Raw genomic sequence first — 13657 nt, 5'->3', positions numbered from 1 at the left:
GGCTGATGCAACCCTACCCATAGGCGAGTATTAAATGACAACTTACTAAAATATTATTCTCTCATCATGTCCTGTTTGACCTCCCTGGTGGATCTGTTGGGTGATGATGTTTTTGTGGACGTGTGGTGTAGGTGCTACAGGCGATGGGTTACCCCACAGGCTTCGACACAGACCTGGACTCCATGAGTGCAGATGAGAAGTCAGACGGGGAGGGCAAGAGCGAATCGTCCACACACTCAAGCAATAACACATCACACTCAGACAGCTCCAACACGTTGGAGGTACAAGCACATAAACAACAGCAAACTCCACATTTACTTGAGCGTTTAGTAAATGTTTTTAATTATGTTCTAGTCAAGTCACATTTATTTAAAAAGTGCAAATTGTTTCAATGCAGCTTTGCAGTACTAAACAAGAAAATAACTATTAACGCTACTAAGTTCTTTGATTCTGAAACGCAATTTCAGCTCTAAAGCTCTAAATTCATCTCAAGACAGATCAGTGCTGATTCAGTTCAGTTCAATAACATGTTCTGCTTCTAGGTGCGAACTCAGGGTCCTATTTTGACGGCCAGCGGGAAGAACCCGGTCATGGAGCTCAATGAGAAACGTCGCGGGCTGAAGTACGAGCTCATCTCAGAGAGCGGAGGGAGTCACGACAAACGCTTCGTCATGGAGGTGGGCCTCAAACACGCATGTACCTCTCTATTCAGCAATAAAATACTGTTTATTTGTGATGTTTGCTATGGCAAACCTCTAACCTAAACTTTAATCTTTGTTGCGTAACATGCCCAAATTCTGTTTGTGCTGCAGACATGAATGAATGAGGTGTGGCATTGCTTTATGCAATCAAAGGCTTTTTCGACTGTTGGCCTATAAAATGCACAATAAATGTCTTAAGGAGGTACCCAAGGCTAGGGGTGCCAGAATACAGTAGCATTGTGGAACTGACATTTGCACTGACTAGCATCTTTCGCATTTTCATTATAAAGACTATAAAGAGTTTCACAGATCCTTTAAAAAGTAGGCATGAAACGGAAGTTGTGATGGTCTTTTCTTCCTTATTGTGGCGTATATCTGTGTGAAACGGCTTCTCAAACAAGAAAAGATTTAGGGCGGGGCTTGATTTTGTCAATGGGAAATTGATTGGATGTTTGTGGTTTGCTATTGGTGGATCTCATGTGAGCTCCGCCCTCCCACCAGTAAAATAGTCGCTGTGTGGCGGCGCTTTAAATGTGTGGCGGCGCTTTAAATAGCTGCGGCTCGGAGGCTTGCTCCAAACTCATTTTGTTGTATTGTACTTGTACATGTGTAATGACAATAAACTTGAATCTAAGAATCTAATCTAAACTAGTCATCAGAGAAAAGATATCGTTATTTTGATTAAAGATTACGAGGGCACATGAATAAAAAAAAATGGTAACACTTTACAATAAGGTTGTATTAGTTAACATTAGTTAATGCATTAGTTAACATGAACTAACCATGAACAACACCTCTGTTCAGTATTAGTTCATCTTTGTTAACGTTAGTTCATAAAAATCCAGCTGTTCATGGTTTGTTCATGTTATTTCACAGTGCTTTAACTAATGTTAGCAAAATTGTAATAATGCATTAGTAAATGTTGAAATTAACATTAACAAAGATAAATAAATGCTTTATAAGTGCAGTTCATTATTAGTTCATGTTAACTAATGTAGTTAACTAATTAACCTTATTGTAAAGTGTTACCAAAAAAAATTATGTGCATATGTAATCATTTATATTAAAGATTCCATAAAAAACAAGATTTTTCTATTTTGATTTCATGGTGATTAACAAAACTATAAGAAAAATCTTAACTATTATTTCAAGAGGTCTTGCTGCAAATTTGAGGATGGAAAAAATGAATCGCAATATGGTGTAATGTAATTATTAAACTTCAAAATTGAATTGAGTAATGCAAGTTTCAAAGTCAAAACGTGCCACTGTTGCAGTTCACGATCAATGAATTATGCCAATTACAATTATGTAATTATTATGCCAAGTGATCGCTTATGATATACTATGGATGAATTATTACAATATTAAAAAAAAATTTGTTGGTGGCTGTAAGAGTGCATATCTATTTTAGTTATGAAATAAACCTGATCTGGTTTATTAAAAGTAAACTCTTGTGGCTTCTCTCTGGGCCGACCCATTACAGGAAAGACTTTTTAATATATAGACACATTTAATATATAGATTTTACCACAACAATATTTTCATTGCCATTTTTTAAAAACCAATTCCAACATCGACCCTGAATTCATATCTTTTGATTAGTACATTAGTACCAATTTCAATATATATGTATATAGACTGAATAAAACATGTCTTGATTATTTTAAGCATGCACTTAGCCTGTTTAGTTGAATGTGCTGCAGCCTGTTTAATTAATACAAATAATCTGAGATGCATTATTTTGAGATTTTATGGCTTTGGTCTGTATAGACATACATTTTATTTGTGCAGGTTTTAAAGTTACATTTGATTTTTTAAAACAACGTGCTCTCGTTGGCAGGTGGAAGTCGACGGACAGAAGTTCCGTGGCGCAGGGCCCAATAAGAAAGTAGCCAAAGCCAGTGCTGCCCTCGCAGCTCTAGAGAAACTCTTCTCCGGGCCTAATGCTGCTGGCAACAAGAAGAAAAAAATAATCCCTCAGGTAGGTCATCGTTTGCTTCGATTAGTGACCAATAACGTCCAGATGGTGTTGTGCTGTTTTCAGTGTGTCTCTCGAATAACCGGAGTCAGTGCCTGGTAATTCATGACCTCTGTATTAGATATTCTGTGATCAATATTTCCTGGATGAAACTGGGACCTGCAGACTAACACATCTTTTTTTCTCCAGAAATCAATCTGTGGCAACCTTACACACAAAACACTGTGGCATTACTGTAGATTCTCGCTGCTCATTAAAGCTTGTGGGGTTATTAACTGTGTGTGTGCGTGTGTGTATTGTAGAGTAAAGGGGCATTAGCTGCAGCTGCTGCTGTGTCTGCCGCCGCAGTCCAGGCAGCACGAGGGCGAGGAAGACCCACCCTCACGCGAGGAGCCTTCGTCAGCGCTGCGGCAGCACCGGGATACGTCACGCCAGGTGTGTGTTTGATGCAAAACAGTCTTTCTATAGTGACTAAAAGCCTGTTTATTTCAAGTTGACTTTTTAAAAAACTGCAACAATGCATTTCTATTACATAAGTCCCAATTTACCTATAACCATTGTTCAAAAGTTTTGAGTCAGTAAGAAATTAATACTTGTATTCTGCAAAGATGCTTTAAATTGATCAAAAGTGACAAACACAATTGTTGTTACAAAAGATTTCGATTTCAAATAAATGCTGTTCTTTTGTACTTTTTTAAAGTCCCCAAACTTTTGAACAGTAGTAAATAAATAGCTGAAACTAATTTTTATACTATTTTGGTTGAATAAATAAAAAAATAAACTGAAAACTAAAATCAATTGTTGTAAATGCTATAGACTAGGGATGTGCCCAAAGCCTAAATCCGAATATGTAAAATGAGTAACGCATTCTATGGAGCCCCTAAAGGGACATGGTTAGGCTTGCTGTGGTAGACAGTAACATTACAGTACAGTCACGTGAAGATATTTTGGTGCACAACAGATCCTGCGTGCTATTGAGAAATATCTTGTAAAATGTGTGGTCAGTACCATCACCCCCTATACACAGTACGTGTGATCTCGGATTCAAAAGCAAAACTGTAAAGCGAGCGCACATTCAAACGCGATTTCAATACCCTGCATATTGATAGCAACTCCCTGATGCCAATTATATACACTATAATTATCGAACTATATAATTGGAGGACAACGCAAAAGCATTAGAAGAATATATTTTTTTCCACCTCCATCATGCACTTGAACACACTTGTTGAGAACTACAGCCGACTGTCAGCTAGCATGCACGTTCTGCGCCTGCCTGTGAATGAGCCAACGCTCCAGGCTGCAGATACACAAGCCGTAAACAAATCAGCGTGCGCTTACCTTTTTGAATATCAATCCTGCTGATCACATTCTTTATTCCACTCAGCTCATGTTAATATAAAAAATTTCACCCAGGAACACTCGGTAAGATGAAGTAAAATAAGAACAGCCTTCTATCTGTACCGTTTTGACTTCTTTGCTCGCTGTTTTGCTATTATTCTCGTTTACGGACTCATTCGCTAAGATAAACAGCCAATTAGAGTTCTCTCTCTCATTTACATGTTGAATCTGCCCCAACAAAAACATCCGAACTAGAGCCAACGGAGCAGAACAAATCGAAAAAACTAAGTTGGCCGATGCTCACAAAAACGGCCCGACGGCTGATCGTCGGCTTGGTGTGTCCCAGGCTTTAGAAGCATTTTCTGAACATAAAATCCGGCTTCAGGCACATCCCTACGATTGACAGAAACTTTTTTTTAAAATGTATATCGCTGATATGGAACTACCAGTAATATTTTCTCTAATCTCCAAACAATCTACAGAAGTGGGTTTTTTTTTATTATTATGATTTTTTTTTTTTATTGTCTTTTTTTGGAATGATGAAAAATGTTTTCAAATATATTCAATAGCTTTAAAGCTTATATAGTCAATTAGCTTTAATTTTGAATGAGAACTCAAACTCTTGTTGTTTTGACATGGTATTTTGTTACAGTATTGTTTGCTTGTTTATGAGTAGATGTATTTACATATAATCAATGTATAGTTCATATAATAGTTTTCAGAAAGGCTCTTTCACATGACCCATGTCAGTAAGATCACAGGTAGCGTTGTGAAGGAGTCTTAACACTGAACATTTAACACTTCCCCATCCGTCATGAATACCGTGTTCTCACAGGTTTTGGGGCCCCATACGGGTACAGCGCTGCGGCCGCCACTCCTGCATACGGTACGTACCCCTTCCTTCCCATCCTCCCTTCCTCCAGTCAGGGTCTAGGGTCCAAATCTGCCCCCACTTCCTCCCCCATTCAGCTCTCAAATTGGATTTTCGAACCCTGAAATCATGTCCACAAAAAATCCCATAGAGAAACGACTCCCTGGACGATGGAACTGAACCATAACCTTTTGGTTCTTAATTGTGGTTGGAGCAAGACTTGCTGCACCTGGCCTGAGTGTGACTTTGCTCGTCTAGTCTGCCTGCTCGACGCTTGGCCCGTTTCTCCTGACTCTGGGCGGCTCTCTAAGCGTCAGCGTAGTGCTACTGTCTACAGCACACAGTTACACCATTCAAAGCAGCTGCTGGGCATGATGGACTGAGAGGAGAGATCACACTAAACACAGTTTGAAGACTATTACTGCGACTAGCTAGCAAATAAAGGATAGTTCACCCGAATATGAAAATTTCCATCATTTATTTACCCTCAGATCGTTTTGTTGACTTTTTTGGGTTCCAAAAAACAACATTGGAATCCACTGACCTTCATTGTAGAGACAAAAAAAGTCTTGAAAAAACATAAGGGTGAGTAAATGATGACAATTTTATTTTTGGTGGGAACTAGCCCTTTTAGACATCAATAAATAAGTTTAATAGTTCAACCCTGCAAACTGTACCAGTCTGCGCCGTCTAAAGGCCCATTCACATCAAGAATGATGTAACGTATATTCGTATCCGCTTTAAATTCTTGAGCTCTTTAGAGTCAGGTGAATACTCTGATTGGCTGTCAATGGGGGAAAAATCATTCTGAATGTGATTCCAACAAAATTGTGATAGTTGTAGACTTTTTGTTTATAGTTGTTTACAATTATTAAAGCTTTACAATTATATTTAACATTATAGTTATCACCCTAGGTGTGAACAGCCCTTTACTAGAATTACTTGAATTGCGCCATTAGTAGGAAAATCCCTTATGTAATTTCTCTACAGGTCAGGGGGCATGTTTATTATATTAAAAGAGATAGTTAGCCCAAAAATGAAAATTCTCATCATTTACTCACCCTCATGCCATTCTCAATCTATCTCAGAATCCATATAATGCCATTAATTGGCTGCCGCTCATTTGACGCTTGATAAACCACACACAGCGATTGTGGCGGTAAACACCTATCCAAAGCCAGACGATAGGTGTGTGTAAGAATTTTAAATATATATTTTTTTAACTTTCTATAAATCTTTGCTTCCGGTCTACTGTCATATGAGCGTTCGTGAGAGAGATGTTGTGACGTGACTTCAGTGTGTTTTGATGTTCAAGTGAGAAGTAACGTGGAAGCATGCAGGACATGCATGTCACGTGTCCCTCTCATAAACGCTTGTATAGTAGACCGGAATACAATTTTATTTTAATGTTATATTTTTTACACACACATATCGTTTTGGTGATTCATCCAGTGGGGTTGTATGAACTAAATGACATTATATGGACTCTCAGAAATCTTGTTTGTGTTTATCTGAAGATGGCATGCGGGTGAGTAAATGATATGAGAATGTTCATGTTTGGGTGAACTATCCCTTTAAATGTATTAACTTGCTAATTTGACAGACCCAGTTAATATGCTATTAAACAGTCTAATCTCCAAACTCAAACAAAAAGTCCACCTACCTGTACATACTAGACAAAGCTCTTACAAAGCCGTTAACTGATAAGAAAAGTGCAACGGCCACATTAGATTTAGTTAAGTGCACTTCAAAATCTCAGCAGTGTTTCAATTGTTTTATATAGAGAATTCGGACATGCTGCTCATTTCACCTACATTTCTACACTATACAGTAGAGAAGGCACATCCAGAACAGAGTTCATTTTGTATTTATGTACTATAATAGTAGGCCTATTTATTAATGTTTTGAATTAGCTTTTATTTATTTATTTTCAATTTTGATTTGAAAGTTTAGTAATTTTGTGCGTTTGTCATTTTTTATTAGTTTTAAAAAATATATTTCTATTCAGCATTCATTTATATTTATATTATATTTATTTAGCTTTATTTCAATTGAGAATTTTTTTTAATTTTTTTAATGGTTTTAGTTTCAGTTAACAATTGGACTGACCTCAAATAACTGCTGTTTTATGGTTAATATTCATCACATAACTGTCTGAAATCACTGCTGAGTTTTGACACGCCCTGTTAGTTTATAGTTTATTCTGTTAAACTCCACGCAAACACACCGTTCCGGGACGCCCATTCACACTGCAACTTATAAACACACAAACTGAGGAATGCGCACACAGTAAACAAATGTATGGCGCAACTCCTGTAGAGATTTCGAAACGCCTCTCCGGTCAAGCCCAGATGAAGATGCTTTGAATGAGCCTTATGTGCAGGGGGGACTAGGTGAGGTGGGCTCAGCGGGAACAAGGGCTGAATTTGGAGGGTTGTTTGCTGGGTTTGTGTGTTCATTCCTCGCAGGATGAGGGGGGGGGTGGGTGATGGGTGGATATGGGGTTGCTCCCAGCGCCCTGGTCTCTGCCTGCCACATAAAGACTGTTCCTTTAGGTGGAAGGTGAAACCTGGTATTGTGCTGTAAGAGAACAGTGCGCCCCTCTCTTTGACGTCTCTCCGGTTTGGTGCCTGAGAGCTGTGTGCATGCAGTAATTCTCACCAGTCATCTTACGCTGTCCAACCCTCTTCCTCCTGTTGCTGCTTTGGGATTTCTAAATGGGAACGACTGTGAGACTACGACTACAGTTCTATTCACACACACACAACAAACACACACACACACACACACGGCACAGAATGAACACTCCACATAAGAGCGCCAGCCAGCAAATCACTCCTGTAACCCTCCATGTGCCCCGACCCACAATTCAAATGTATGGTTCAGACACCAGTTTTAACTTTTATTATTTTCAATTAGATAGTTCTGTCAAGTTTTTAAAGCTAGGGCTGGGTGATTATATTGAATATTTATGGATACTACCAAGTTAATTGAAATTAACCAGCACATAAATGGTACAATGTACCAATTGTGCTGTTTTTACATTTCTTTAAGACTATGCTAGTAAACTAGCCTGCTTATATGGACTGAATGTTGCAACTTAATGCAAGAGTAATAAAGATATTTATTAGTGTCTCTGAATAAAAAAAAAAGTTAAACTAATCCACGGAAAACAATTATTTTGAATTTTTTTATAAATAAGTATTATTCATTTAATTTTGTAGGGGAAAATGCATTGATTATTTTTAACTAGAATTTCAATGTATTTTATTGTTGGATTGATATACTGTGAATACAATAAAATAAAATATTCTTTTAATTTTAAGTTTGTTGAAAACTGAAAGTTGATTCTTTTTAACTAAAATGTTACTGTATTGTTTGTTAGATTTATATGTTAAATAAAACAAAAAGAAATAATACAAATGTATTATATTCCTTTAATTTAGTTTTAATTTTGTGGAAAATACACCACAATGTAGAATTTAATATATGTATTCAAATTATGAAATTGGTGATGGTTTGGTTAAAATGTTAGGGGCTTTAAAAAAAAAAATCATGCTTTCCAAGCAAATACATAAATATTGTATATTAAATGCCGTCAAAAGGCTGGAAAATATTGAATTACACCATCATACAATGTACTTAACATCACCAACAAGTTGTTGAAATATAAACCAATCAAATTAAAGAACTGGAACTGTTATTTGATTTGATCTACAGTATATCGCCCAGCCCTACTCAGAGCCATTATTCATAAGAAGGTTAACTGTATGTGTATATCATATCACATGACATTAGCCAGCAGGTACATGTGTGTCATCTCCTATATGAATGAATGCTTGATTTCTGCCCTCTCTTTTCACCTGACCTCGCTCTTCCTGTTCTCCCGCTCTCCTCCCCTCTCTTGGGTTCATATCCCCATGCTAGGATTAGACTGAATTGGCTCTAGCTTTATTTAAAACAAAACACCCTCAGGTCTTTTATTTTGTCCTGGACTTATGTGGAGTGCTCTTTTCATTTTCTCTCTAGGTTTGCCCAAGAGAATGCTTCTGTTGCCCGTCATGAAAGTGCCCGCCTACCCCGTCCCCCACTACTCTTTCTTTTAGCTCAGGAGCCTACCTTACACACACACTCAAGTACACACACACACACACACACACACACACACACACACACACACACACACACACACACACACACACACACACACACACACTGCGTAAATGTACGCGAGAAGGGAAGGTCAGATAGCACAGCCTTATCACATGCAGGGACAGCTATAAGGGTATTTGTAAAGTGCTTTTTATTTGATCATTATCACATTTGTCTTCTGGTTTTAAACAAACACAGGTTTTATGTTCTTCAGAAAGAAAACTTGAAGGATTTGTACTGTGAATTGTTACCTCATTCTTGGACATTTAAATTATATCAGCCTCTTTTGTTATCATGGTTTGTCTTGTAGAATGGGAATAGGCTGTAATGACAGGCTTACTCTATGTACCGATATCAGGAGCTGCGCTTAAGATGTATAGATCTAATTCAAACTACTGCTTACAAATAAACCTTTATCTTCATCAACTGCCAAGCACTGAATGTTGTATATTTCAAACCTCTTTAGTTACTCATGTAGCCTCTATAGCAGTTTTAAGCAGCTCTAAATGAATGTTTCTTGTAGCAGAAGTTTTAAGGCATGTTCAAGGTTCAATACAACTGGGCAGCATCTTCACATTCTGTTGATGACCACGGAAAATAAGTCTGGTTTGTCCCTCAGTTTGTAGTTTAAGTGAAAATTGCTGCAATACTCTTTCTATGGAAGTCTATGTGGTGATTCTGACGCTGACTTTTGTCTTGGTTTGGTGTTTTTTGTTTTTGTTTTGGTTAGTTTTGTTGTGTTTTGCCTTTTCATTTCTTTTTGTTTTAGTTTGTCTTGGTTTTGTGTTTTTTGTTTGTTTTCTTTTGGTTAGTTTTGTTTAGTTGCGTTTTGCTTTGTTTTCTTTCGTTTAGATTTTTGTTTGACTAAATAAAATAAAATAGACTGTGCTAACATGTAATGTTAAAGCTATAATTTCAAAAGGTATTATATTTTAATATATAAATGTGTATTTTTAATGTTAAGTGTTTAAATGAAAAAAAAAACCCTCCCAGTTCAATAGACTTCCATTAATACTGCACATGCAATTTTTTTTGCTCATTTTTACAAACTGAGGGACGAGTCGGTTCTCTTCTGTGATAACTGACAGCATGTATTCAACCCAGAACATTACTTTTTATTTCATTCTAGCAGCTTGTGTTTCCAGACAGAGCTTGTTTTAAAATGTTGGACGTTTAAGAATATCAGCCTGAAGCTTTTTTGGGCAGTTAACGCATGTCAAGATGGCCTTTGAACCCTTTTCATGCCGACCTGACCCCTCTTGTTGTCCCAATGAATGAATGGTGACCCTGTCTTGAGCTAGTTATGAAATCGATTATTCCATTCATAGTCATTAAGCATTACGCTGGTGTCTCCTCACTGAAAGTCGGTTAATCAGGCTCTAGATGTCAGTTGTTCGACTGAACAGTTAGTTGTAGAGTTGAACCATACAAAGACAAAACATTACACAGACAACTCAAACACGGCCCCTCACATGGACACACACCGGAGCCTCCAGTCACAGCCTTACAGCGGAGAATCGAAAGCAGCAACAAGGGATCCATGGAGACATGCTACTGAAATGTCTTTTTGTCCTTTTTTGTTTTGACTTCTTGGTGAGTGTCTTCTTGTGTGTGAGATGTTATTTCATACTCCTCCAAAGGCCAGCACAAGCAGATTCACATTGAGGTTCAAGTGCGCTCAATTTGCTCGGGGGTCTTTGCTGACCACTGCTATTTTACTATCATTGATATGATATTTTGAATTATGTTTTTTTCATGTTCATTAAATTTTTTAAAACTTTTTTTAATGTCTGTTGTTTAATTTATTTCAAAAATGGTTTTAGTTTTAGTAATCTGTAATAACCCTTGGCGCACGCCTTTAAATATAGCATTGGCTTCTGTACATTGAGGGCAAAGACACAAGAACCCTTCCCTGTTGGCGAAACATGGACTCCATTGGTTCTCGTCGGGTCATCTGGACAATGCTTGTGCTGGCTTATGGCTGGGTCATGATCATCGCTTACCAAAGAGGAACTCCATCGCCATGGTTAAAGGAGTGGTCACGATATTCCCATTCATTGTAAACGGATCCCTCACATTCGTCATGGTCATCCTCAAGTGTCCACTCCGAACCGATGGCCCGTCCTCTTTGGTAGTGATAGCAGTCATTGTACTATACTCTCTCCAAAATCACAAGGGATCTGATTTGTCAGAGTTATGTACTAACTACATCTGTATGGAAGCCTCAGAGGTGCCACATACGTTTCACATTTCCTCTGCCTTCTATCAAAGGAATGAGCTCCAAGTTTTTTTCCGTTTTGTCGGAAAGTTAACCGTGCAGCTTAAGTTGTTGATGTCTTTTTTATTAACCTGAGACGCTCCCGGTGCAATGAAAATCCCACGTACAGCCCGAAAGAGCAGAGACCCTAGTATCCACCCCTGTGGCACACCCTAACCCCATTTCCCTCCTGCCATCAGAATGTATATACCGCTGCCTCCTGCCGTGCCGCATCATTAATCGCAGCTCTCTCTGCTCTTGTCCTCACTGTAGGTGGTCTTTTCATTGACAATCCCTTTTACCAGCCGCGGACCATCGCTCCTTTTTTTATTCACTTGGGTCCTCAAGATCTCTTCTCTGACTTCTAGAACCATCAGGTTGTGTGGCTCTAAACTGTCGTACCACTCCAGGCATGACCAGGCTGTCTCCACCGCACAGAAACGGCCCAAACTTCATTCACAAACCCATCCAAACCCAATCTAAGGATCCAAAAATGCACCACTCTTACAAAAGCAATACTCTATTTGACTTGCTCGTCCCGAAAACCGGCCGGGGACCTCGGTTCCTCCTTATATAGCAATACACTTGAACTCTTTTGGGCTTTAAGCTTACTTGAGATGTGAATGTTCGGTTGAGTCTTACTCAAACTTGGCATTGCAATATAGTCATTTTCATTGTATATTCACCACATGTGTATGTGTGGCTATATTATAAATACATGCATATATATGTATGGTCTATGGCACTATAAATATATATGTGTAGATATACCGATGTACTTATGTATATTTATATGCAGTATATATATATACATATACATATTCTTGGTATTAATTATTTTAGAATTGGAAAGTGATATGTAACCATTATACTAGGATATAACTTTCTTCCAGTTTTATATATACAGTATACATATATATATATATATATATATATATGCTAAGCAATTTAATCTCGTAAATTATTCTTGTGAAAATGCAATATGAAAGCCCTTTTCTTAATCTACCTGTAGTAGATTAGTAATGCTTCCTTCTCTCCGACTCAAGCGGCTTTGCCGCGTCTTTCCGTCAGATCTGCGTGAGTGCGCGTGTGTGTTTTTGCTCAGTCGACCAAAGTCTGCCGTTCTGGTTGGGTTAAGAGGTCGTCCTCCAAACATCTGGCCACCGTGCCGCCTACATCCACACCTCACCGGCGTACACGCAGGTCTTTCTAAAGCACATTCGACGGCAGATTCGTTTACTCTTTCTGGCCGTTGACTGGGATGCATACTCGTACACGTCATCACGGTATGAGGGGCAGCTAGTGTGACCCGGTCACTCCTCACTTCTCCCTGCAAAAAGCACAGGTCACGCTCTTTAATGCGGCATAGGTGGCCCTTCATTTGCCTTTCCATTCATTCTGTCATTCGTACTTCTCAGGCCTGTTTCACACTGCACACACAAGTGGCACATATTTGGACACATTTCAGTGCCCATGTTACAGCATTCACATTGCCTGCACAATCATAGCAGAAGCGTCGCTGCAAGTTTTCCAGCAGAAAATGTGCTAAAAACCTATTTATCAACACAATATTTTGCATTTAAAGGCTTTTATACAGTGACGGGCACACAAAAAGGAGTTTCTATTCAGTAAATCTGAATAATGCTATAATTGCTAAATCCCAATAGCTATTTAATCAATGATTGTTATTGAAAGAGATGCTCAATTTAGTCACCCAGAAATCACTATTTTTCTCAGTAGTCCTGCAGTTGGGTGTGAAAGCGCAATGCATGTTTTCCTGCCGCTCACACGTGTTGTGAAACAGGCCTTGGGTTAATGCAGCAGCGAGCTGTCGCTTTTTTACTTTTTTGCGTTTTTCTTCAGCAGGTCTGTCGTAGCGCAACTTTAGGCCAACTAATTAATAACGGCACTCAAAAAGACTCCCAGATACCAACCACAGAGCACAGAAGTGGGAAAATAAGATTGACGATATCATTTTAGCTGTGCTATATTCAGATTTGAAGCTATTTGAAGAACCGTCTTACCGTCAGGATTGATTTACTGTAGTCTGAATGCTTATCGTTAAATAATGAAAGTAATTTTTTTATATGAAAATTTCCTTCACTTGTTAGCTTCACATGTACGAGTAGATAATTCAACCAATATCACTAGGAATGTATTGATGTTTGTATGTCAAAATAGTTGATATTTTATTGTGCTTTCAGTAACCAATTGAATGTCACAAGTTCTCACCGAAACCCAAATGTATAAGGCAAATAAATTGGATTTCACACAAAAACAGGACACAACTGATATATACTTTACCACCCGGCTCACATATATACTGAATTTGTGTCCCCTTATATACATTTCCCCAT

At 38.2% G+C, this 13657-nt stretch overlaps 1 protein-coding gene across 4 annotated transcripts in view; it reads left to right on the top strand.

Moving 5' to 3' along the window:
- strbp (spermatid perinuclear RNA binding protein) overlaps positions 1-11806 on the top strand; it is a 127985-nt gene extending 116179 nt beyond the window's left edge. For 2 of the 4 annotated variants that reach the window (XM_079804525.1, XM_079804526.1), the window contains exons 14-19: positions 132-281; positions 543-677; positions 2542-2682; positions 2982-3114; positions 4856-4906; positions 11574-11806. In XM_079804525.1, coding sequence (XP_079660651.1) covers positions 132-281; positions 543-677; positions 2542-2682; positions 2982-3114; positions 4856-4906; positions 11574-11668 — 705 coding nt within the window. In that variant the 3' untranslated portion in view covers positions 11669-11806. Of the gene's footprint in view, positions 1-131; positions 282-542; positions 678-2541; positions 2683-2981; positions 3115-4855; positions 4907-8920; positions 10834-11573 lie in introns of those variants that run through there. The other 2 variants (XM_079804527.1, XM_079804528.1) reach the window with 2 other exon arrangements.
- The last annotated feature ends 1851 nt before the right edge of the window (positions 11807-13657 follow it).

Source organism: Gobio gobio, assembly GCF_949357685.1.
Source record: "Gobio gobio genome assembly, chromosome: 22".
NCBI lineage: Eukaryota > Metazoa > Chordata > Actinopteri > Cypriniformes > Gobionidae > Gobio > Gobio gobio.
Note: the sequence above shows the minus strand (reverse complement) of the source record. Positions and strands in the feature narration are given on the sequence as shown.